The sequence below is a fragment of the Pelecanus crispus genome, chromosome 2 (genome assembly GCF_030463565.1).
Source record: "Pelecanus crispus isolate bPelCri1 chromosome 2, bPelCri1.pri, whole genome shotgun sequence".
In the NCBI taxonomy this organism is placed as follows: Eukaryota; Metazoa; Chordata; class Aves; order Pelecaniformes; family Pelecanidae; genus Pelecanus; species Pelecanus crispus.
Window position 1 is genome coordinate 11,635,057 of NC_134644.1, and position 26,380 is coordinate 11,661,436.

General features: G+C 39.7%; 1 protein-coding gene across 1 annotated transcript in view; it reads right to left on the reverse strand.

Moving 5' to 3' along the window:
* ESYT2 (extended synaptotagmin 2) overlaps positions 1–25,974 on the reverse strand; it is a 90,337-nt gene extending 64,363 nt beyond the window's left edge. Inside the window, exon 1 of the mRNA XM_075704603.1 lies at positions 25,615–25,974. Coding sequence (XP_075560718.1) covers positions 25,615–25,974 — 360 coding nt within the window. The remainder of the gene's footprint in view (positions 1–25,614) is intronic.
* Between the last annotated feature and the right edge of the window lie 406 nt (positions 25,975–26,380).

Genomic DNA, 26,380 nt, shown 5'->3' on the forward strand with positions numbered 1-26,380 from the left:
TTCACAGCAAAATTCATATTCAGTATTACAAATGGGGTATGTTTTCAGTATGGGGATTAAACAAGGACTCTTGAAACAGTTTTACTGAGAATCATTGCAGCAGAAACAGTACGGCCAGTAGGACTAGGGAACTGATTGTCCCCCTGTACTCGGCGCTGGGGAGGCCACCCCTTGAATACTGTGTCCAGTTTTGGGCCCCTCAATACAAGAAAGACATTGAGGTGCTGAAGCGTGTTCAGAGAAGGGCACCAAGGCTGGTGAAGGGTCTGGAGCACAGGCCTTATGAGGAGTGGCTGAGGGAACTGGGGTTGTTTAGCCTGGAGAAGAGGAGGCTGAGGGGAGACCTTATTGCTCTCTACAGCTACCTGAAAGGAGGTTGTAGTGAGGTGGGTGTTGGTCTCTTCTCCCAAGTAACAAGCAATAGGATGAGAGAACATGGCCTCAAGTTGTGCTGGGGGAGGTTTAGATTGGATATTAGGAAAAATTTCTTCACAGAAAGGATACTCAAGCATTGGAACAGGCTGCCCAGGGAAGTGGTTGAGTCACCATCTGTCCTGGTTTTGTCTGGGATAGAGTTAATTTTCTTCCTAGTAGCAGGCATAGTGCTGGTTTGAATTTAGTATGAGAATAATGTTGATAACACACTGATGGTTTAGTTGTTGCTGAGCAGTGCTTACACTACTCAAGGACTTTTCAGCTTCCCATGCTCTGCCAGGTGCACGAGAACCTGGGAGGGGGCACAGCCAGGACAGCTGACCCAAGCTGGCCAGAGGGCTATTCCATACCATATGGTGTCATGCTCAGTATAGAAGAAACCGGGGGGTGGGGGGGGGTGGGGGGGTGGGGGCTTGGCCAGGGGGCAGCGATTGCTGCTCGGGGACTGGCTGGGCACTGGTCAAGCAGGTGGTGAGCAATTGCATTGTGCATCACTTGTTTTGTATATTCTTTTATCATTATTATTATTATTATTACTTTCTCTTCCTCTGCTGTCCTATTAAACTGTCTCTATCTCAACCCACAGGTTTTACTTTTTTTTCTGATTCTCTCCCCCATCCCACCGTGGGCGGGGGGGGAGGGTGAGCAAGTGGCTGTGTGGTGCTTAGTTGCCAACTGAGGTTAAACCACAACACCGTCCCTGGAAGTATTTAAAAGATGTGTAGATGTGGTGCTTAGGGACATGGCTTAGTGGTGGACTTGGCAGTGCTAGGTTAATTGTTGGACTCGGTGATCTTAAACGTCTTTTCCAACCTAAACGATTCCATGATTCTATTATTAGGGGTGTGTTGCATATGTAATGTCTTTCAAGAGAAACATCTGGAAGATCCAAAAGCAGACTGAATATAGAAAATCAGTTTTGTTGAAGCCCACAGGGTGCTTCACAAAATGGTAGTTAGAATCAGTACGTAATCAGTACTCTAACCTAATCAGTACGACTAACCTAAAATTAAAAGCTAGATAAATAAGCAGTACAGGTTTTGATAGCAATTGTCCATTAACAAAACAAAACTAAACATCAGAAAATTAAGGGGAGGGAAAAAACAAAACCAAAAAACCACACACACACAGAGTACGTAAGATACAGAGATAAAGGAGGTGGGGAAGGGCTCTCGAGTCATTGCCATGGCTCTTGATCACTATAAAATCTGAAAGGGAAGTGGAAATACTGGAAGAAGTGGAAACATATCTAAATGGAAGAAACAGTTCTAATGCCAGGGAAGGTTAAGGATTGTATTTACTTATAAACTGGAACATCATCCATTGAAGTGCTTGGACAACACATCGGAAAACAAAATAAGCCTTTAAAAAAAAAAAAACAAACAAACAAACAGGGAATTACATGCCCTTTGAGTCAGATTTGCACCTATGAGATGAGAGTGGTATTAGAAACACATACTTGGTATCCCATCAAACGTTCCTAAAACATTCTACCAGCACAAACATTGCTGTCCCACATGAACTGCCACTATCAGTTCAGCAAGTCCTAAGAGCTGCCACAGCAAATTATAGACAGCTACTTAGCACAAGTTTTCCAGCGTGATCTCTACTGTATTCTCCACTGCCTCACAAACTGTCTGCTTCGGAGGTAGCGTGAGCACCAAGGTGAAAAATAATTCTTTCAACACCATGGCAATTAAACACAAAACAAGTTGACACTTGTAGAAAGTCTGAAACAAACGGCTTTTCAACACCTCCAGGTTTCAATACTAACACAGGAAAGCTACTGTAATGAAATGAATATACCTCAAGTAATAAAACTGAGATTCTTTATATGGTATAGAAAGCTTTATTTCATTGCAGCCTTCCGTTTCCTCTGTTCCTCTCCCCTTCTTAAAGGCTCAAGAAAGGCCTACTTTACTGACCAGTTCAAACCTGGAATAAACAGTAGCTCACACACACAGGATACTTCAGCATCCTGGTATGTCCTAAAGGACATTATTTCCTAACATACATTTGTAGATACCATATCTGGGAGACAAAGAAAATGACTAGCAGCACATCGGCAGTTTTTTGTAAAGTCAGGCTACACTAGCGTAAAACAGGTCTTCACAAAGTGCTGCAAACGGCAGCAGCACTGTAGGAAGAGCCACCACTACCCATACACACACTGTTAAATTTAACTAAAGCCCAAACTACACGAGGGATCTCACATCCACCCGTTCTGCTGTGCTAGATTTAAAACATAAAATTAAATTCAAAATACTGAATGCTTTTTAAAATTTTACCAATGACCATAAATGTACCTATGTTTCTCATTTAAAAAATGCAAAGATGCTATTTTGCTTAAATTTTTAAAAAATAGATATATTACATATATAAGACTGTAATTGAGAAGGTTGTTCCTCTGTTTTCCTTCTCATTACAGAATTCACTGGAACAGCACTTAGAAAAATAGCAATACTCTAATTTTTGCTAGCAGCCTAGCAAAAATCTGATCACTTTAAAATTGTGGCAGCTGTGGATTCAGAATCCAATCCCTCTGTAGCCCTGCAATACCACCAGAATATTCTCACCTCGACATTCCCCCTAACTTCTATGGCAAACAATGTCTTTGGCAACACAAAATAATGCTGTATATGCAAAAGAAAAGCCCTGACTAAAAGAGGCTCCAGATACGACTGTCGTGCAATTCAGAACTGAAGGATGCTAAGACTTTACAAAGCACAACAGTTTAATTTTCTCCATGTGTATCTTTCACTGCAACATCTATTAAATATGCTTCACTCATACTGACAGTGAGGCTTGTCAAGAATTGCATTACTTTTCAGCAATTTGACTTACCAGTACAAAAACTAGATAAACTTTGCCTAAGTGCTGCTATTTTTGCAGAGATGGAGCAAGCATGCTGCAATACAAAGTTACCCAGAAACCTCCTACTTAGCAGCAGCTTGCCATAACAAAATCCTCTGGGACAGGCATTACAAACAGCTGCTCTGGAAGAACAACAGAACAGTAGTTTGCCTGTAAGTAAGGGAACTGGGAAACCTTACTTCTAGCCTGACACTCAGCCTTTGCAACCCCAACTCAAGAAAAGTTGTTCAGCCTGGAAATTAAAAACTGAGCATCATTAACTTCCAGAAGCATCCTGGCTTAATCACCTGAAGAACAACACATAAACCAAAAATCTCTTGCTTTACCACTAGTGGTTACACAATTTCCTTCCAAACATCTGGAAATACGTTGGCATGAGTTTCTGTCATATCTGGATGCAGAATCTATGCTAAACACAGCAAACTATGCCTGATAGAGGGAAGCACATAGCTTTCCTTTGCTTGTCCGCTACCTCTATCTAAATGGAAACCTTTAAGCCTTCAGTCTCCTACTGCAGATTCATCTTCTAGTGCAGCCTAAGTTCAGAATTACCTTCAAGTACTGCTATCCTAATACTATATATCATAACTCAGGCTTCAATACAGAGATGAAGTCAACTCTAACTAAACTGCTTTATTCTCACTGCAGTTGAAGAAGATCTTGTAATTTTTCTTGAATCATTGCGTTCAGGCTTCTACTTTCCAGCTGGAAAAGGACTTTAAGTTTTCAGTGATCAGTTTGGACTGGGACAGGACATTAAAAAAAAAAAAAAAAAAAAAAGGTATATGGGGGCATTAAGTTGCAGGAACCTTAATGGTTTCCAGTTTCTGAAGGATCCACATGCAGAAGCTCTGACATAAGACTGATATCCTGACACAGAAAGAGACATATTTTTCACACCTAGCTAGTATTTTTTCTCTAGAATTTAATGAAGGTTGCTGGACCATGTCTAAAACAAGATCTTTGCTTCCCAGGGTGGGAGATTTCCAGCAAGTAACATCAGCAATGTGTGACAATGTGTCAACTTTGGCAAGAAGTGTTCCTAAGACTCAAAGCAGGTTATTGCGAACAAGAAATTGAGCCTTTAGAACTAAATTTCGCTAAATAAAGATATTAATCTTGCCCTAATCTTTCTCTACAAGAAAAAAATTCATCATGATAAATACATAAACAGAGGAAATGAAATTATGCTTCTCACAGTTTGATGGCTAGGCTTTTTATTTTAATTTCAAAAATCTCTTCAATATAATAATAAAAAAATCTTTCATCTTTCATATAAAGGGATTTAAATTTAAAAGCACTCATGAAATCACTGGATATACTAGCAATGCAAGGACTAAAATCATCATTATGTTCAGGATGCAGGTCCACTGAGACCTAACAAGTCACCTGTACATACATTTTCCTGACACCTGCCTGGTATCTGCTGCCTGACAGACCTGCCAAAAGCCAACCCTTCAATTACACCACTGAAGTTAATATCCATCATTCAGAACACATCAAGAATAAAGACTCACTGAAAGATAGCAATCTTCAAGTTTACAGGGAGTAGAAGACTCCTAACAAAAATATTTCAAGGCATTCTTCATCTAACCATTTACCATTCTTCTAAATTGTCAGCTGGAACAGAAGTGACATTGAGCACTTCTTAAAGCGAGGCAACATAAGAACTTAGGTTTAACATTTTGATCGCTTACTACCCACAGTTACAATAGTGCTGTTATCTACACTACTTCCTTATTCAGAAGGCCACAATTCATTATCAACTGTTATGACAGCAGGATGCCCTTTTCCAATCTCACCTTCAGTGGGCAGTCACAGCAGTAACAATTACATTTTAAACGCTGATGTCCAATGAAAGGCCAGGGCAAGCAGAGTTAAAAAAAACCAAAAACTGAATAGCATAACACTCTACACAAGGAAAATATCAAGAACTGGATTTATACTGATTAAAGTCTTGCTGTCACACCAGGTTACAGGCACCTAGTGCAACCAATGTTTACAAAATAAAACATTTCATGACAGCCCACATTAGCACATCTCCAAATTCCCACAAGCACTGAAATCATTACTGAAAGCTGAGACACAGATTTTAAGTGTTTAAACTGCTGAAAGGCATAGCATGAACCGTAGCTGTAAGGACTCACTGTAATTTTACCATTTGAAAAATCTTGCACAGTACTACTTTTTGGCACGTTATCAACTTTACCCTTTTATTCTCAAAAGTAATTTCATTCCTTCTCCTCCTTTCCCAAATAAAGTGTTAATACCTTGAAATTCAAGCTTTCAGGTTTCAAAAAATGTATAAAGGCATTACCACCCTTATTTTCAATTTGACACATTTCAAAAATATGACATCTTTTGTATTTTTAAGCCTGTATAACAAATTCCTTTTCAGTTCCCTTGAGAATCCAGACATGTTCCCACTCCACTGCATGCCAGAGTGTCTTGCTCTCTTGATGGTCAACAGAAGAAAAAAACCTTTCCTCTCTGCATTGCTAAATATTAGCTTTCAAAATAGCTTATACAACCAGTGTCGCAGCACAACTTACTACCCTTTGAATTGTCTACAACTATGAAAAGAAGTGCTGGGCTCTGCACCAAATTGTCAGCCATCCCTGTCGTTGCTGTCTAGACTAAAACATTGAAGGACTCTTCTCCTTTCACTCCACTGACCCACTACCCGCTTTACTAGCCCCTGGAGTCAGGAGCTCTGATTCACTAAGACTAAGGTTCCTTCATCAGGGAGATCTTATTCCTGTTAACACTTGCCAGATTACATGGTTAACCTCTCTAAGGGAACGATGCAGGCATTTTGTGTAGACTAAAATGGACGTAAATTTTCAAGAAAGATATGCATTCAAGAAGTACTGACCACCTTCTGCAGGACTGCCTGTCCTCTTTCTCAGGCAGATTAAATATCCTTTCCTGTCTTTAACTAGCTTACCAACAGCTAATTACTGAAGAGTAAAATGATCTCCTATGACTCAATGTGCACATTTTAGCATGAAACATCTCCATCTACTGAACCCCAAATTTTATAGGTTAACCTAGAAAAGAAAAATTTCTTTTTTTTTTTTTAATTTAACCTATAACTCACAATACATTTGAAACAAATCTATGTGAACTTGTGAACTCCAACAAGACAAATATTCACTTACTTTTTATTGGTTTGGGGGTGAGCAAACTGCAAATCTGCATTTGAAATAGGAAAGAGCAAAAGGGAGAACTTGGGTTTTTTTGGTATTCAAGCTAAGATACAGTATCAGAGCATGCAAATTCAGGCCGCGTTAGCCTGCAACCTAAGAAGTCAAACAAGTCTGTAAAATATGCTTATTATTTAGCTCTTATGTGCTTAGTATTTAGTTCTTATACTAAAAGAAAATACATGCACACTCATGTTTTGACTGAATCTGACTCCTAACACCAGCAAAAGTCTGTAACTTCTACCTACTGCATTGCATCCAGTACTATCCAGCCAGAGTTTATTCTTAGTATTAGAACATATTTTAAACACAACTGGACATCATTCAAGGTATAACAGGCATTTTAAAATCCCCCCGTATCATTTCTAGCTGAAACACTAGAAACTTATTAAATAAAATCCAGAAAGTATAAAGTGTATAGACTGTCTGGCAGTTTTGTTGAACCTGTAAATATTCAGTCATAAACTCTCTCTGAAACTATAAAAGCCTGCTGAGAAAGTAACAGAAAGCAGAACATTCTAATGATGTGAAATCAAAAAGAGTGGCAATGTTTAATTTGGGTCTCAGTTAACACAGTGATAACAAATGGTGGGGAGGAAAGTCCCAGTTAATCTGATAACATCAGGTATCAGATGACAAACAACTTAAATGTGTAATTCTTTCTGGTTCTTCCATTCAAGCATTTAACCAGACTCTTATACCAGGTGCTTATACAAAGCTCAATATTCCTAATAAGCAGGTGCACACTAAAATTTCTAAGATTCATGACATTTGTTCTCTATCCTCTTTAAAACAATTTTGTACCCCCAATGGTCTGTATTTCAGCACAGAATACAGTATGGTGTTATTTGTTAGAAAAAGATACTCAAAATATATCACACGTTTCATTGGCAACACATAACATAGGAGCTTCTCAACCAGAGATCAAAGGTCCAGCTAACACAGCAACCAGAAGTGATGTCTAAGGAAAAGAAAAAACAAAGTAGTACTATGGAGTTATCATTTTCTGGATATCCTCTCAGCTTCTGCAAAGGCTGGCTGTAACCCTTAGCAGCTGTTGTCACTCTCCTTCACCTCTTCTACCCCCAAAATGCTCAGCCCCTTGCAAAAAAAAAAAAAGAGAGAGGAGGGAAAAAAATAAAATAAAATGTTAATTCCATTTTACAAATTCTCTTGTATCAGGTAAGTTTACTTAAGGCAAAACCGATGCTCTAGATTTTTACGGCAGCCCTTATCCTCACACAGGATCATGCTGAAAATATGAGACCAATGGTAACTAGAAAACACTCTGACCACTGAATTCCAGTCCCCTGCAATTGCAGGCATCATTATCCTATTTCTGTTTATAAACTCCACCTTAAAAGCATGGAGTTTGGTTTACCATTCCTCAGTACAGACCAGGAAGGGCAGCTCTAGTGTGTTTTTGGTAGGCTGGGTTGCTAAGGAAGGACACTGAAGCACTCCCTGCTAAACCAAGTTTCTAAACTTAGGTATGCTACATCATATGTTTGAGTTACAAGGTAGAACCAAAACCCCAGACTGCCTCCCAACTAAATTAACCATTATCCTCATCCTTAAATATTAGTCTTACTATTTTAACTCTATGTGTTAGCAACAAAAGATACTTTAAAGGAAAAAATCATCATCAAATGACAGGAGATAATGTTCAACACAAATAAAAATCCCCATCAAATCCCCACCCAGTAGTATCACTTGGTTTTGAAGTAGAAAAGGTATTTTCATTATATATTGAAAAAGTTTTACAAGCATGTTTTCGATCTGCGCCCACAGCTTGTCATTCCTGTATACATCCAAATTACGGATCTGTTTTGATAGCCTATCTTTCAGCTGGAATATCTGTCCCGTGACTGAGCTTAGCACCTCTCATCCAAGAAGCTATTGTAGAAAAAGCAGAGTAAGCATACTTAAATCAAACCTGCAGAAGGAAAAGATACTACTGAAACCGCATCCTCTGAGGAAAACATGCATGCTTATGCTACTGGATTGACACATATGGCAACTGTATGCTGTAACATCCAGCAACTTGCGTATCTCCCACTTCTGTCAGCCAGTCACCAACAGAAAAATATTGTGGGAAGGTCTGAAGCAGTAGGTTTTCACATATAAATGCAAAGGTGTTTTTTTTTCATTCTGGAATTAGAAAAGTGGGTAAAATCCTGGTCCAAGTAGAGTCAGCTGCCAAATCCCTATGAATTCAGTAGGCTCAGAGGAAGAATCCTTCAGCAGGTGGATACAACATACACAATTTTGCCCTGGAATGTGGATACAGTGCCTAAGACAAATACAACATTAAGAAAAGATTGTCAGCCCAGCACTGAGACTTAGAACTGACACTGATGAACTCAATTTCCATTAAAAATAATAAAAAATTGATATAAACAGAATTTCACACTTCCAGAAGCTACTGTTCTAGACTACATGCAGAACAAGTAGGAGGACAAAGTGTGCTTGCAGTGTCTCTAGAACTGCACAATAATTCATCAGAAATAGAATTCAATACCAAAATACACCATCCACAGCACTATGAGATTTATGATCAGGCACAGATGAACACTGCCTGGCAGGCACCTCTGAGTTTGCAACATTATTAGCAAAGTCCACGCTTAGCAAAAAGGAAAGTGAAGCCCCTCAAGTAGAATTGAAGCAAATAAGTAAACAAGTACCAAAGGGCATGCAGTACCTTTTCTCCAACACACTACGTGCTGCAATATTTTAGTTAAAACACACCTTGATATCTGACAGTTCTGCTGATCTTTTGACTTGTGTACACAGCAACATTTGTTCAGTCACTTGTCCATCCATGCAACTCTTTACAAATCAACAAAGCCAAGGGAAGAAAAATGCTGCTCTAAGGACGAAATCTGGAGTTTAAAACCAACATCTGACCTTTTTTTTTTTTTTTAAATTAGTGACCAGGTTTCAAGAAGATGACATCTTTTAAGAGATCAGTAGTAAATACAAAAATACAAATGACTAAACAGAAATAAAAAGCCCATTTGTCAGCTTGCAGTGCTGCCCTTCACCCTACCAAAATTCCTGCAGGCCCTGGTTCCACGAAACATCCCCTGAGATACCAGCTTCCTGCAGACACAGACACTTTCTCTCATGTTATGACTGCAAACCATCACTGATACCGTCTTTCAAAATAGTCATCTTACAATGCTTTGCATCAAAACATTCTCCAGCCTCTGTTAAAGAGTTTTTCCATCTTAAAAAAACAGGGAAAGAAAGTGATCATAAACTCTAAAAACCAGAAATCCTCCTTCTAAGCTAAGCTATTTTTTAAAACAATACTGGAAACTAAAGAATCTGCCTTCCCCAGTTGTTTGGGAATTTTAACATTTGGCCATATATGCCTTAAATGATACTCCATTTTAATTTCTCTGCTTTTAATGTAAATTCACTTATTTTATTTGCGTATGTTTAGAGAGGAGTTCCTATATTTTTTGAAAGTATATATTGTAGTTTTTACATAAGCAGTTACAAAACCAGCCTTTAAGTGGAAAGTAAACTGTGGAAAACTACCTTCTTGAGTATATGCCAAAGATTTTCAATAATACTATCAACGTACTTCCAGGTACCGTGCCCACTCAAGTGTGCATAGTTGCTGACCTGAACCACAAAAACTTGTTTCTGTACACACAGCCATTGCTTATGCTCAGCAAGTGCTTGCATGAAGATGTTTACCCACAACTGAAACTAGCCCTTGTATAAAGGCATTACTGCCCTTCAAACAAATGATGGGTAGCAAGCAGCTGAGTGATTAAGATTCAATATTTTCCTGGATGCAGAGGAGGAACATGCCAGCGTTAAACTGCTGGAATTGTTGGGTGTTTGACAGACAAGATGGAGAGGTAGCAAGAGTGAAGAAAGAAGAGCTGGATACATTTTTCCTTTTATAAATGCAGCACAGAGCTGTCACCTCTTGTCTCATATTACTGCTTATCACCAATGTTGAAGATAACCCAAGCATTGAATATTCTTTACCCCAAAGTCATCCATTACAAACAGCCTATCTTCTACTTCCAAATTTAGCAGTAAAAATAGCCATCCTAATTCAATACTACTTTAATTAATGACAGCAGTAGTAAGTCACTTTATAAACATACTGCCCACAATTGAATCATAACACTAAGCACACAATAGAGTCTTTAAAGACTGAGTTGCTTGTAACTGATACTTAAGCTCACCATTTCTGCATTTTAATCCACACCTACTGTCCCACTTTGGATATCTGCACAGATTATAGCTGGAACAGAGATAATCAGATCATACCCACTAGATCCTGGTTGCAGTTTACAACAGAAGAGTTTTTACATCTCAGCAACCCTTTTTACCTATATATGGCTTCACAGCAATTTCAAAGGTTTCCATTTTAAAGATTCAAATATTGGTGATGAGTAGGCAAGTGCAATTACTGAACTATTCTCTGATTTTCAAAATTCTATCTTTTACATGTCCAAGAATAATCTAGTCACTCTACACCTGCTTCATCATTAATAGAGAGAAATAAAGGCCTCTGGAAAGATACGTGACATCTTCAAACATTTAGCCTATGGTCAGAGACCTCTGGAGATGCCTGTATTGATCATAAATGAATTCAGACTTACATGTCTAAATTTATGTTCAGCAAATTCTAGCTCTAAGTGGAAACCAAACACCTTGTGCCTAGAACTAAACTGAGTATTAATTCTACAAGTGGAAAGAAATCTCTGTCAATTAAAGACAACTGCCTGAACTGTGAATTATCAACCACCCAGTCGATCATTTCCCTAAAATGTAGCTTCAAGAAGTCTTGCCCATGGCAGTGCCAGAATAAGTATCCCACTTTATTTGATTGCTCCTAAGCAGAACCTTCCTTAGCCTGCACTTCTCTTGAAGCAGAGGTTAATGTTTGTGCACATGCAGGGAATAACATATGCAGCCAAGTCACTGTTAGTTCCTAAACTCTCAGCAGATTTTACAACAGATGATGCTGCACAGTGCTAATAATTTTTTAGACATTCTACAACAGAATATTTACTACACGTATTAATTAAAGTCTAACAGCTGTGGCCCACATTACTGCTTGCTAAATTTAGGCATGTAAAAAGTAGCAGTGAAGTTATGACCTTATTACTCTAGGTTCTTATTATACAGAGAAAAGGGACCTCCTGCAAAAAAGTTCAGCTCATCCCTTCCCACTGACTAAAGACAGATGGCAGAAGGAGACTTACATCTCCGAAATGAGGTGCCCAAGTCCAGTAGGATGAATCTACATTTCAGTTTGCTACAGCAAACTTAATTGTGTGCGCTAACTAGCAATAGCTTCTTTTTTTATGGCTGTTACGGCTTTTTTTTTTTTTTTTTTACTGTTGATTGTGTTGGTTTAGACCTGAATCCCAGCCCAATACAACTAACAGGTATTTTCAGCAGTCTAAGATCTGCACATAGCTCTTAATCACATGTAATAGCTTTCTTGCAGAAGACATCACTTGAGTTTAGAAGAATGTAGTGATGACAGTTAAAATGAAATCAACCTCCCTGAGTAAAATGCCACAGTTATTTTCAGAGATCTGCACAAATAGCAGTTAATTTGCAACAATATCATTCCAGCTGAAAAAAGTATTTTCAAGAATTTGATAAAGGCTTTTCCATGTACAGCTAGCCTCTGAAGAAAAAAACAAGGATTTTATTTCTTTTCAGTATCAAACGGATGTTGAAACTAAATCCACCATTCTTGCTGCCATATATGATTTGCTGCATTTGATACAGTCCCGACTCTGCTCAATGTATTTGAAAAATTGTTAGGACATCAAACAGTCAGCAAGCTTAACATTCATCTACAACACATGGGGGGTTTTAAACTAAATAAATTGAAGACTTTTGTTTTAACTAAACAGTTGAAAATCTATTTGCCTATGGAAATGACTGCAATCAAAAGTAACTTGTAAACTATGTTGGAAAAAATTAAAACTGTCTTTGAGATATGTGTTTCAATGTCTCCTCAATGTTCTCTTTTATCCTCGGGAGCTCATATAGTTACTTTCTGTTAAAACAGTGATATCTCAAATCCCACATCACTGCCTAATCTGAGCTGCTCTAAATCAGAGGTTTTTTTCCATTTCACTTAGTAGGAGATCACAATGTAACAGCTTCACTTATACACTGAGTTTGCTAGAGCATGACAGACAGGAACGTTATTTCTGTGTGCCTGGCAATGCACAAAATCACAGCAGCAGAAAGCAGAGCTGGAGTTCATCACTTTGTTGGAAGAAGAAACTGGAACAAACGAAAACCCAGAAGATAACTGGGGTCGACAAAAAGAAAAAGCATTTCCCCAAGCACTCCAAGTCTCAAGCAAGAAAGCAGATGACCTTCTAAGTTCTTACAGGTTACGTCTAAACTAGACGCTTATGTGTTACATGGGAATCAAGAATCAGATTTTTACAGTAGAGCAAATTTCAAAGTGATTTGTCAGAGCTTAAAACTCATTAATTTTAGGAACAGTGACAAACTAATCTCCTCTCTCTGGCAAGTGTGTACATTTCCACTGCTTTTCAATTGAAGCTTAAATGATATTCTATAGTTCTTCAGCTTGCACCCTAAGGACGCAGATGTGAATCAATGTTATTAAGTCAAGGAGAAATGCTTTAAAGGGACTGTAAGTAAAAGCTACAATCACTTCCATCCCTTTAACAGAGTTTCACTTCAAGAACAAATGCCTCGACTTCTTACTCTAAAACAAGTTTTAGAAAATATCTGCCAAATATTCTACATCCCAAATACCAAACTCATTTTAAGTGAAGATGAAAGTTTGGATGTCTTCAGCCAGAACCAACACAGACTGTCCCCAGGTATTCCATAGAGTTTTCCTATTACCCATTTTCCATGTAAATATTTGAACGTCTTCAAAAATTGTCCATTAGGCCTTAATGGTCTTATCTTCACTTATTCCCAAACAGGAATTGCCCACTACAATTCCCTCCCACTCCTATGTAATATCCAGAACAACACTATGCAGACCCTCTCCCCAAACCCAACAGGGGTTTAAGCACTAGCAAAAATTTAAACAAACAAACAAACAAAAACCCCAAAAAACCCTATTTTCAGGTATAGACATTTGTACTTCCATTGGCAGCTTTGTCAGAAGTATTGTTATAGTGTTACTAGTAAAACAGACTTCCTTCCTAGCTGGGCCAGAAAACTGAAAAATATAAAGGAAGCAGGTACACCAATAACAACATGTATGTGCTGGAACAGATCACTTAACCCTGAATTACTGTTTTAAAAGAACACATTTGTAGTTCCTCATCTCTCATACAGTAAAATTAAAGTTTGTATTCCTGTATGAGAAATCAATTTGTAAAACAAGTGATTTTTTTTTTTTTTTTTTAAGTCAAATCTATCTTCAGGCTCTGTGTGTAATGGATTACTCTAATGAACTAAAAAGGGAAAAAAAAGCCCAAAATTTCATTGGTTTTTTTTTTGGTAAATCAAAGTAACAAAATGAACAGATTGGTAGCATTTTTGTTATTCACTGTAGAGAACTCATGAAAGGTAAGACACATACAGGAAAGAAACTTCAGACTATAATTGCAACATTTTCAAAACACAAAGGAATGGAAAAAAAAAAACATTGCTGGCAAATGTTTTCTGTTATCATACATCTACATTAAGACCTGAAAACAACACAAGCACATATTATATGCAACTGTTTAAAAAGCTTTAAACATAGCCAAATTTATTAGAAAATTAATTCTCATGATAAAGACTTACTTGAACAAGACAGAACTAAGAAAACTGATCTTATCGAAGGAACATGGACAGTTTAGGCACATTCACATCAACATAGTACTCATACCTAACACGCCCTAAAAAGAAACAAAAAACCCAAACACTTTCAAAAGCCCAAACATTTTCCCCAATATAAACCAAAATAAAGACTATCATGAACAAATAGAGAACAAGAAATTATTACAATTTAAACTAATTTATCGGTCACTATTGAATATTCTTAGAACACACAGAAGTCAAATGACTGAACGCTGGGTTTTTTTGTTCCCCCCATGAAACACTCTCTTATCGTTTTCTGGCTGCTATTTGACATTTAACTGGCAGAGGGTGGGTGGGTGGAATAGCATTCTTTTTCTAGTTCAAGTATTTTAGCAGAAAGCCATTGTGTGAGGAACACAGCATTTTAAAATATAAATTCAGTCTGCAACATAAAATTAATTACTAGACTAAGACAACTTCCTAGCCACACATACAAGGGAATTTAGCATTCTAGTTCAACAATTAACACGATGAATCAGCAGACTGAGGGAGGAGGGAAGAGACTTGCCACAACACAAATAACAATTTTTCAAAGTTCTGGACCAGCAAGCTTACGTGGTACGAGGAAACATTAACAAGTTAAGAAAAGACACTTCCTCATTTGAAGCATCATCCATTCACTACATTAAAAGCCTGCTTGAAACATGCAGACAGATCAAACTTGCTAACTACCAACAAGTCCTGAGAGTTTGCTCTATAAGGCTGCACAAAAACTAACAGCTCAGAGCATGTCTTGTAATACTCTTCCCCGCAGAAGAACGCCACAAGAGTTCTTGTTGAGTTTGTGGATATAAAGTTGTAAATTTATTCACTATTGTTTTTCAAAGCTGATCAATTTAACAGCCTACAGAATATGCCATCTGAAGAAGGGCATCTGAGAAAGCGCAAATACATTTTTTATATGAAGCTATGCAGATCTGAAATAAGGCATGAAGAACCATGTATTACAATGAAGCAGTAAGAATGCTTAAATATAAAGCAAACTATGAGCTTCCTGAGCTGATAAGTTCCATCTGACTTCCCTCCAACAACGTTTTCCTCCCCACAATCCATTTTTTTTTAGTAAGCTATTTTAAAAATGAACACTCACAAACTTTAAGAGAAGAAGTATGGAACATAATACTGCACAATTAATTCAAATCCAAACAATTAAGGTTTTATAGCTACCTTCATGCTTCAACTTATCTTGCAGTTACTTTTAAAAATGAAACAGGAAGACATTGCATTTTTAGAGATGCACCCGCGTTATTCCCACCTTCCTTTTAAGGTAGACAGTGATGGAACACAAGACAATGGATTGTCAATACATTTAATTTTGCATTTGGTGTTACATCTTTCAAAATCTTCCCAAAGGAAACTATTTCAGTTGGTTTGCATAATTCATGTGAGCCAGTATCTAAACGAAGGAATGCAAAGGTTATGAAAAAAACGGTGCTAGAGTCTGTACTAGACTCTCTCAATTAAAGTCTTCTTTAAAACAGACGCAAAAAGGTATGCAATTTACATCACAAATACAAATCTCTTAGGTGAAAGTGCTTGCAACTGAACTAATGTAAACTTGACCCATGCTGCTATATGATAAGGACAGCCAAATGACAATGTAATGCTTGTCTGTCATATGACTGTTATTTTCAGCCAAGTAAAACTAGTTTCGTATTTCTAGTTACAACTTCATGGTACATAATTCTAGACTGCTTCAGCTGAAAACCATTAGCCCTGTTTCAAATTTCCAACTCCTAAGGAGAATTTTGTAGTCACATCAGGGTGTAGCAGACAAAACTTTATGCCATGACTCATTATACAGGAACGCTCCTCTTCCAAAGGTTATTTATATAACAGGAGTTCCATTTGAAAAAAAATTGTATGTTTTAGCAATTTGCTGCACAGAATTTTGATACTAGCTATTTAGCTGACAGGCATCTGAACGACTTAAAAAGTCTCACTACCTCCCACAAAACACCTCTCCAAAGATAGCCATCTTTTTTTTTTTTTTGCTAGTACACTTAATAGTTAAGCAAATACTGGTATTTTATGCAGAAAAGGTTTCTTACTGTTTGTAAGCCACAACTGGAGATTGAAAGCTAATTTAAATGACAGCTTAAGACAAAAACAAAAATCACAGAATAATTCAGGTTGGAAGGGACCTCTGGAGCTCATCTGATCCAACCACACACTAAAAACAGGGCCAACTTTTAAGTTGGATCAAAGTACTGAGAGTTTCTATGTTTGATGATTAAGTATGTTAACAGGTCTGTTGAAATGGTTTTGGATATAAAGTTGTAAACTTATTCACTATTGTGTAACTTGACATTACAAACTGTTCACGTTCAAACTTCACTTCCCCACAAAGACACCTCAGCAGTGGTATTTGCCACTTCTTCCGAAGAAGGTCCTCTTCATGCAGGCTATTGCTCCATTTCACTTCAAACCTGACGACAGGTTTCCCTAACCTCCTTTCTGTAGGCCCCAGCACTTGTGTGGCTGCACAGTAAACTAACTCAAGGAACTATTCCAGCTGAACACTAAACCTGGCAAAAAGCTTACAATTAGGTGGCCAAGTAAATTCTAACGCTGGCACACGAAAGCAGTGGGAAAATGCAACTGGATGCAGAACATCCTTTTTGTCGGGAGTGCACATTTACTTTGTTTTGTAACTACAGATTTATTCTCTTTAACTACCAACCCCCCTGATTCTCTCTGCAATAAGCACATTCGAATGCAGAGAAAAGCCTACAAAGCCTACAGATAAAATTTAGGGATGCTATTTATACATACTCTCATGAATAAGGAACCATTAGTAGGAACAAGCTTTAAAATTCTCACTTCTCCTCTAACTTTTAACAATATCACAGGAAGCACATAGAGAGAACAAACCAAAGCAAAACAAAAAAGGCTGCACCATTTAAACTGCAAAGAAAACAATTCCATCAGTCTAACAAAGACTGGTACATGAAGCTTGGTAGAAGCTATCAGGAATAAGAAACTAGAAGTAGTTGGGGATGGGGATCAAATGACTGCAAGAAGGCTGAGGAGCACCTCTCCTCCTCCTTCTCCCAGGCACCGTACGAATGGGATTCAAGAGCAGATGGGGGACAGCTCCTCACCTGAACCCTGACATAAAGACGGACACTACACAGGACTATGTTAAGGAACAAGGGATCAAAACGAGGTATCTTGAGAAGCTGAGGTAAATGGAATGGACTTCGCAAGGCCTTGTTGAACTTAGTGTACTTGCTGAACACATGCCCCCAAAGTCAGGAAAGGATTCAGGATTCTCAAACCTCACTTTTGTAATGAAATCTCCTCATAAAGCAAGTTTAATCTGGGCTAATTCTGGTCAATGGAGAAGAAACCTACTACTGCTATCAGTTAGTCCATTAGCTGATGTGTCAAGTTTGTATAACCTCACTTTGCAGGACTGACAACAATCCATTTTGTGACTTACTCATTGATTGCCAGCTAAGAAAAGTCACGAAACTTACATTAAAAACATAATAAAAGAAGCAACATCTGTGAAATCAAAACACAGAGATGGTGGCAAGTGCCAGAAAGAAAATAAATTTAAGTTGGTTCTTTATTTTCAGAAAATACACCCACATCTTTAATTACACTATCATCTTTTCCTACTTGCCCCAACAGAACGCCAGCCTCGTCCAGTGAAAAGTCAAGGCTTCCTCAAAAAAGGTATTAAGACTGTCTAAGAAATGCAAGTGCTGTCCAGATCCTCTTTTTCTTTTGCTGCAAAATGAGAAAAGCATTTAGTGCATGGCAGATGGGACTGAAGAACGGTCCTGGGTTAGTTCATGCTATCTTGGACAACTACAAACACTGTCAAACACACATCAAGCTGGCAACTGGCTTCTACCACTTCACACATGGTCACTTTTAGCAAATTCTTTATTTGATTCTTCCCTCTTATTCCTCATCCAACATTTTCTTTATGAACTTTACAGAACTCTCTCCTCATTCAACTGAAACAAATCTTACTCAGAAATATCAAAGTGTCATATTAGCCAAAAGTCATACAAATGATAAAAAGCCAGATGTCCCTCAATAGCTCAGTTTCATGATTTACTTAATTCAAACAGTTGTTTAAAGTAAAACCACTCTCCCCTCTTCTTATCAAAATACTGTTTCCCCACTCTTCTTATTCACATTCAATTCCATGTTGAATGCTCCATCTTTGTGTATCCTTTATTTTCATTAAGTGTTCACAAACACCAGCCAAAGATAAGGATTTAATTTTTTTCTTTGAAGTGGTGCCGTATTTCCCCTGAATATGCAAAAGCAGCTCTACATATACTACATTTGAAATTCTGCTGGCCTGTCAAGCTTAGCTGTGTACATAAAACTTAGAAGCTGGTCCCTGCTAGGCCACAGAAAAGCTCCAAAGCTGCTGGTGGGGTGGTCCACTCTAGGAAACTTCCTTAGGAAAGGGTAGTATCAGATTTAATTTATATTGTCCAACAATAAGGAAAAACAAAGAGAAAGATGAGACTTCACAGGTCAGAAAACTCTGTATCTAAACCACCTGTGTCTCACACAAAATCTCTTATTTCTGTAACCCTTTCAGAAGCATCATACTCTTTTATTGATTCCCTTGTATCTACATGTTGAAACATACCAAATCAATGGCATAAGTTAATTCATAATCATTAACTGCTGCTTTCAGAATCTGATATACTACTGTAAGGCTCGACAAACTGGTTTCAAACACTATAGAGGATATTTAAAAATTAGCATTCTTTTAAAACTTCGTATTTTAAAACAAGTTTTGAAAACAGCTTCCACAAACCCACACCTCAGATTCAGTACAGGCATACGGTCAGCACAAAATTGTTGCAAAGCTCAGAAGAAGTTATGCTAAAGGCAATTTCAGCAATTAGAGAACCTTTTTAGTGCTATAATTAGTGATGATTTGATAAATGGGAGATAAACTGCAATATAAATCAAATTATTTAAGTCAAAGATTTTTATCTTACCAGAAACAAAATGTTGCCTCTTCTTTCATTTTAAAAAACAAGAACAGGACACCAAAAAATGGTTTTGAATACTTAAAATTTCTAGAACAGGCTTTCATTACTACAAACTACAATGAAAATGTTTTGACAATAACCCTGATTCATATTCCTATTTCCCATCAGGCTCTCATGTGCAAAAAAACCCACAAAAATCTTAGAATGCATATCCAACCACATTCTGTGATGTGCCAACAATCCCAAAAAGTAGTAGTAATTTACAGCCAGAAGAATCTTGTAGAAGAGGCATAAAAGGTTGGCTGATGCTCTAGAGTTTTTTTTCTTCCATAAAACCTCAGTCTTTACTGACAAGATCTTTATGTTTTCAAATATGGCTAAAGCCAGGCCAGCCCCATATGCAAAACTATTTAGGCACAGAAACAACACTAGCAGACTAATGAAAATAAAAAAAACCAAAGCCCTAAAAAGACTTGTACACATCTTCCTTAGTTATTCAGACAAACAGCACATTTAAAGAATGTGTACTACACACTTGCAGTAGTCCCAGAAGTCAGTAGTAACTGTTATGTAATATCAATTTGTTATATGAAAAAAGAATGTATGATCCACATTTATTCAGATGGCCTGTGGCACCTAAAAACAGTTCAAGAAGCATACTAACACTTTCAGGTTAATATTTTCCTTTAGTATTTTAATATCATGTTCATAAACATCAGCTCATCATATGGCCTTCTACCATAAATACTCTGGAAAAGGATCTTTATATATGAATCACATAGTGACGCTTACCACTTTACTAGGTGAGAGAATGTGTTATGTGACAGACATCTTCTCAGCATAGTTTTAACACACTAAGTTTTAAAACCTTATTTGAGAAACAGGAAGATACGATCAATTGTCCAACATAAATTCCCTTTTTTCTCTGGTTCTCCATTCCTAAAACCATCATTCACATGCCTCTTAACTATGAAGTACTCTTAAAGTCACCCAGGTTATCTTCTTAACTACAAGAAGTAATACTGAACCAAATTAAACTTCTTCCTTAAAAAAAACCCAAAACAAACAAAACCCAAAAAAATAACCACCAAAAAATCACGCAACCCACAATACACATACGTATTTATACATACACTGTGAGGCACCTAGAACAGAAGGCAGTTTTGAAAAAAAAATAATCAGGCAGAAGAAGGACATGGATTTCAGTTGTTAAGTACTCACAAGTTGTTTTTCTATTTTTACTCATACCTGTTCATACCTTCCAGATGCACACTGGCAGCCTAGAGTATATGGCCATCTGCAATACTAACCATATAAACTAATTAGATCCAGCTTAGCATTAAGTAGCCATACATGGAAGTAATTTTTCTTATAAATCACTCTCAGTAAATTCAATCTAACATGCTCAACTAACATTTGGAGAAAGGATCAGAAGAATGTGTCACAATGCCTCACAGCCTTCTTTTTCATATTTTAGTATTCTGTATAAAAACCCACCTACAATTCCTACAGCTGCAGTAATAACAGCATTAACCGAAGGCATAATTAGAAATTAAGAGGAAGATCTTTTTGTTCTACAGCAATCAAAAACAACCATTGCATTGCAGAAGTCCACTTGTTTATCAGGTTTACTGAGTACATACTTAACACCCATCGGCAGGGATTCTTTGGAGGCTCCTGTCCTGAACTATCAATCTAAGATTCAGTTGGCAAGTTTAATTCTACATCATTACGAAATCTTCATATCAAATACACGTAGGAGCGTAACCACCTCAACCTTCTCTGCAAACGTCACTCAGTACAGGATAAGAGCTACCTAACCATTTTTCTTCCACAAACATACTGGGATTGCCTTCCTAATATCAGTAAATACCGAAGTCTTTGTTGGTCTAACCACATAATTGGCATATTTGACAAGAAGCTCATGGAAGGTCTTGGAGGAAAACAAAGTATGTATGCATATTGTATTCTAACACATGAGACTAAATACAAATAATTTCATAGTTATAATCACAATTTCCTTTTTCAGACATGTGTTCTGAAGTCTGCTTTTACTCAGAATCATTCCTCATCCCTTCAGCTCTAGCAGCTTGTTCAACATTCAATACAACATTCAACTAAGAAATATGCAACTTTTTGAACTGAATTTGAATTGAAGTCATGCTTCACTGAACATCACCATTGCAAAAACACTCAACTAAACACAGGTCAATAACTATTTTGTTGATTATTGTAGCTATACATCAGCATCTCGTAAAAAGGGTACATGCTGACTTTATCCCTCCGCTATAGGTGTAGCAGTAGTACAGCAGTTCAACGGCAATTCACAACACTCACAGTCTGCAAGAATTTCATACAGCTTCCCAATAGAAAGAAGATCTACCAGATTTCTTTACAACAGGACTGTAAATCAGTTTAGTTAAAAAGGTGACTAGACACCTAGTTAAGTTTAGGCAGATTTTTCCTTTTACCTTAAGTAGACAAGAAAACAAAACAAAAACCCTAAAAATCACTCCAAACTAGTGCAGAAACTCAAGTAAGTTTGTAGGACCCAAAATGCTACAGCAGACTTGTAATTCGTGTTTTAATATGGCATTATTTTTACTATAATGTTGTACAGTATTTCAGTTGCTGTATAATACATGGTTAGGGATACAAAGAAAATTGTCTAAATCTGTTTTCAGAATCAATTATTTAAAAACGCTAATATTTATTCCGATTTTGGTCACCTGCTGATTGCTGACAGACTGCACACATATACAGCTCCTGGTACCAGGCCAAATTTACAATTAACCTGGGGAAAAAAATTCAGCATGGCTTTTTATCTGTATGTTGAAGAAAACAGGAGCCAAAGTTTCACTTATCCAAAAAGATGTCGAACATGATATGTTGGCATGTTATAAAAGTCACGTTAAGCAACCAAAAACCCCCACAACGGCAAAATTAGATTAACTTTTTTGGTTGTTCAGAGAAAGAACAAAGTAAATTTGTTATACCACTCAGATTATGAAATTCCATTCCTGTTTTAAAAATAAAAGGCAACATGATACCTGGCCTTTAAAAATCTAGAGTCCTGGTTTCCTACCTTCTATCCCCTAAGTAGTGATACTTAAATTGCCACTTTCCTTATATATGTTTGCAACTAAAAGACATTCATTCCAGTATAAAATACATCTAGTGTATAAAAATGTTGCTAAGAAAGGGGAAATGTCAACTTTAAAGACCATTTTGATCTCCTATTCTTTCTCATTGTAAATTCTGCTGCCTAGTTTTAAATGACTTGGAAAAGCACCCACCTCTGCTCCCTCCCACCCCATATAACCAGGGACATCTTCCAAACACGCAGCAGAGCTGTAACTACATGTTAGCAAGTCTATGAGTACAGATCTTATTCTTTGAAGACAGTAAACGAAATATTTTTTAGCACATACATACTTCTTTTAAATAATTCAGTGTTGACATTTTAAATAACATAACTTGTATTCATGTTGAATTAATTCATTTTACATGCACAGTACAGAATATTCCTATTGTATAACCACCTGCTTATGGAACAAGTAAATCTAATTTAGGAAACTAATAATTAACATTACGAACTCTAGCGTGATAGCACAACAGTATCACTTTCAAATCATAACTGAGCATATTGCCAGCAGAAAATTCTTAATTCATTACTCCTGCAATAACCACTTTCTTAAAAATAGATAACTCAATGCAGTATTACTGAATAATTAACATGAATCACTAAAGCAACAATCAATCCCAAGGTATGCAGGGGGTAGAAGGAAATCACACCTTACATACGCTGCTGCTCAGCTAAAGTTCTTTTCCAATCAAGAGCCCAGAAAGATACGACACGTCAAATAAATGTTTGGGACGTTACACAATTTTCGTTGAAAAATGGTTTATCACATCTCAGTTTCAATCCCAGAAGAGTAAAAAATTTCCTGTATTTAAAACACAGCACTGTCCTACTCAAATAATTTAAAGTTTATTTCCCTGACCAGAAACCAAGGGAACACACTCCAGTTTGGAGTTCACTTTGAGATGGGTAAACTCAATACCTATTAAAGAGATGTCAGGCTCCATGTACCATCCAGTAGCTCTTATTTGAAATATGACTTAAAGGCATAAATCTCCAAGACAACACACATAAAGCAGAAGTAAGGAGAATAGCAGTTTTCCAAGACACATTACGGAGGCAGCAAAAGGACTCATATAAAGCTTAATGACTATGACAGCAAGACATTGAAGACCACTTTTGATTTAAGCGGGCCTTCGGTTCTCAGAAGACCTCTGTTTTCCAGATTGCGTTTCATCTGTCAGCCACATTTATTTGGAAGCGTGATACTTCCAGAACATAGCATATATGTCAGCAGAAAGAAAAGAACCAAGACCTTTAAAATTTAAGAACATGATTGAAGAGAGGGGTGGGGGGACAACACAAAAAACCCAACGGTGATTCACAATACATCTGCCAACTAATGTATCAGAAGGTCCCCCTTTTGGGAAAACCCTGCATATTGATCAGTTGCTTTCTCATAATACCATAGGATATGCAGGTGTTTGCAGCCAGCACTCATTCCTCTCTGTGATTTTTTGCCTCTGACTTCAGTCAAGAAGCCCCTTTCTAAATCTTTAGTTATTTGGACAACCCCATACAGGAATTAATTGCCATTTTACCAAAGGTAACAAACTGTAACTTAAAATAAATTTACACACAGCACGAAGCTTGAGTATCTACTACTTAGTTACGGGCAGATAGTTACTACATACAACCCTCCACAACAAATCTAGCTTCAATTAATTCATTTTAACTGCATCTAATCAGAACACTTCCATTATATGGCTGCGTGATTACAGGGGAAAAAAAACCCAACACAGAGCTAACATAAGAGCTAGTAACCACATTATTTAAGACTCACATCTCAGCTTCAAGCAGTGAAACCACCTCATCTCTTTTAAAGACGGTCCCCATTTTTACCATGATCTTCCACTAGAATTGGGTAAAAGATAGGAAGAAACAGGAGTAAAAAAACCTGCCATCTCACACCTACACACTATATTCTCTCCAGATGTCTGGAACTCCTGTAACTAGCTAGGACAGGTCGCATCAGGTACAGCAATTTGATCGCATGGAAACAGCTACTCGGATACTTATCAGGGCAACACCGCTTGACGCAGTCACTGCACAGAGTACCTAGCAGAGATGTGGATGGCTCTTACTGAGGAGCGGAGAGCAGTCAACAAAGAAATCCCACGGAAAGATTTAGCAGAAACCTTCAAGACTTCAGGCGTGGGGACTAAGAGAGCAGCAAGCTTTGCAGAGCAGATCACGGGGGCAGCCCAGGATGTGCGGAGGCCTGGATGAGCACCGACGCCGTCAAGACGGCTGGCTGTCAGCCTTATGTAAAAACCTGTTAATCCTCTAAAATAAAAATTACCAAGAAAAAGTATTCAACTTTGAAGCTGAGCTTCAGCTAAAAAATAATGGTAGTTCTAAAGACTTATTAGAAAGCTTCAAACTTTCAAAGGAAGACCGACTTGCGAAGAAAGCCTTTTAAAACCAGCCACAGCAACGCACAAGTGAGGCCACCGAAGCCCCTTTCCCTCAGTCCTCACCGCACAACCCCAAGACCAGCCAGAAACACCACCTCCTTTTTCTGTCGCTCCCCGTTAAACAACACTTTACGGAAAACCGTAAAAGCATTCGGATACGGATTTCGTCTGCCTCTAACCTCAACTTTTTAAGGAAAGGTTCCTGCCCAAGCCGCGGGATCTGCGCGCCGCAGAGCCCCGCTCCGCGCCTCACGGCCATCCGAGGGCCGCACTTCGCCTCATGACGGGACCGGGCGGCGGGGCAGCGCCGCGGGGCTGCCGCCACAGGGCAGGCGCGGCCGCCGCAGCTGCCGCGGGCGCTAACGGGCCAGGTGGCCGCGCCGGGGCGGGCGGGGAGCGGCCACCCCGGCGGAGGGAGGGTCCGTCCGCCTGCCCACGGCCGGCCACGCCGCGCCCGCCGAGCGCCCGAAGAGGCTGGCAAACCGGGAGGAGTAGCCTCGGGGCGCCGGAGATGCCATGTCCTCCCGCCCTGCCGCCCGCCAGGCCGGCTCCGGCCTCGGGCCTGCAGCGAGCCGCTTCCCCCGCAGCCCGGGGAGGAGGCGGCCGCCCCGCGGGTGGGCGTCACGCAGCGCCCGGGGAGGTGACAGGCCCCGGCCCGCCCGGCGGCTGCCGCTGCCCGCCGGGCGCGGGGGCTCCCTCGGAAGCGCCGAAGGGTGTTGGCCACTCACCCAGGCAGGCAGATCGGCGGAGGAGACGCTGAGCCGCACCGCCTCCTCCTCGTCCTCCAGGAAGGCGAGCGCCCGGCCCAGGCGGGAGGTCTTGCCGCCGCGGTGCCTGCGGATCCAGAAGAGCCCGCACAGGGCGATGAGGACCCAGCTGAAGCTCAGCCCCAGGTAGCCCAGCACGTACACGGGGAAGATCAGCACGAAGCTCCTGGCGAACTGCGACACCAAACCCGTCACGTCCACGCTCAGCAGCGGCGGCGGCGGCGGCTCCGGCACCGAGTCCCCAGCCGCCGCCTTCTCCGCGGCGGGGGGATCCGTGGCGGGCCCCGCGCCGGGGGTCTGCTTAGCCGCGGCCCCACTCATGCTATCGCAGCGGCGGCTCCTGCTGCTGCTGCCGCTCCTCCCGCTGCCGCTGCTCCTGCTCCTGCTCCTCCTCCTCGGGCGCTGGCTGCGAGCGGGCAGGGGGGCAGGGCGGCGGCGGCGCCTCGCATCCTGCGCCCGGCCCCGCTCGCCGCGCACCGACACCAACCGCCGCCCGCTTCCGGGTTCGGGGCGGCCCGGCCCAAGCCGCCGCCGCCGCCGCCGCGGGGAGGCTGCTGCGGCGGGGCCGGGCTCTGCCCCCGCCAGGGGGCGCCTCCGCCCCGGCCGCCGCTGCCGGCGCCCGCCCGCCCCGCCCGGCCGCCGCCCCCCGCCCCGGGCACCCGGCGCCCCGCGGCCCCCTCCCCTCCGCCGGCCTCACTCTCCCTCGCCCTTCCCCTCCCTTCCAGGC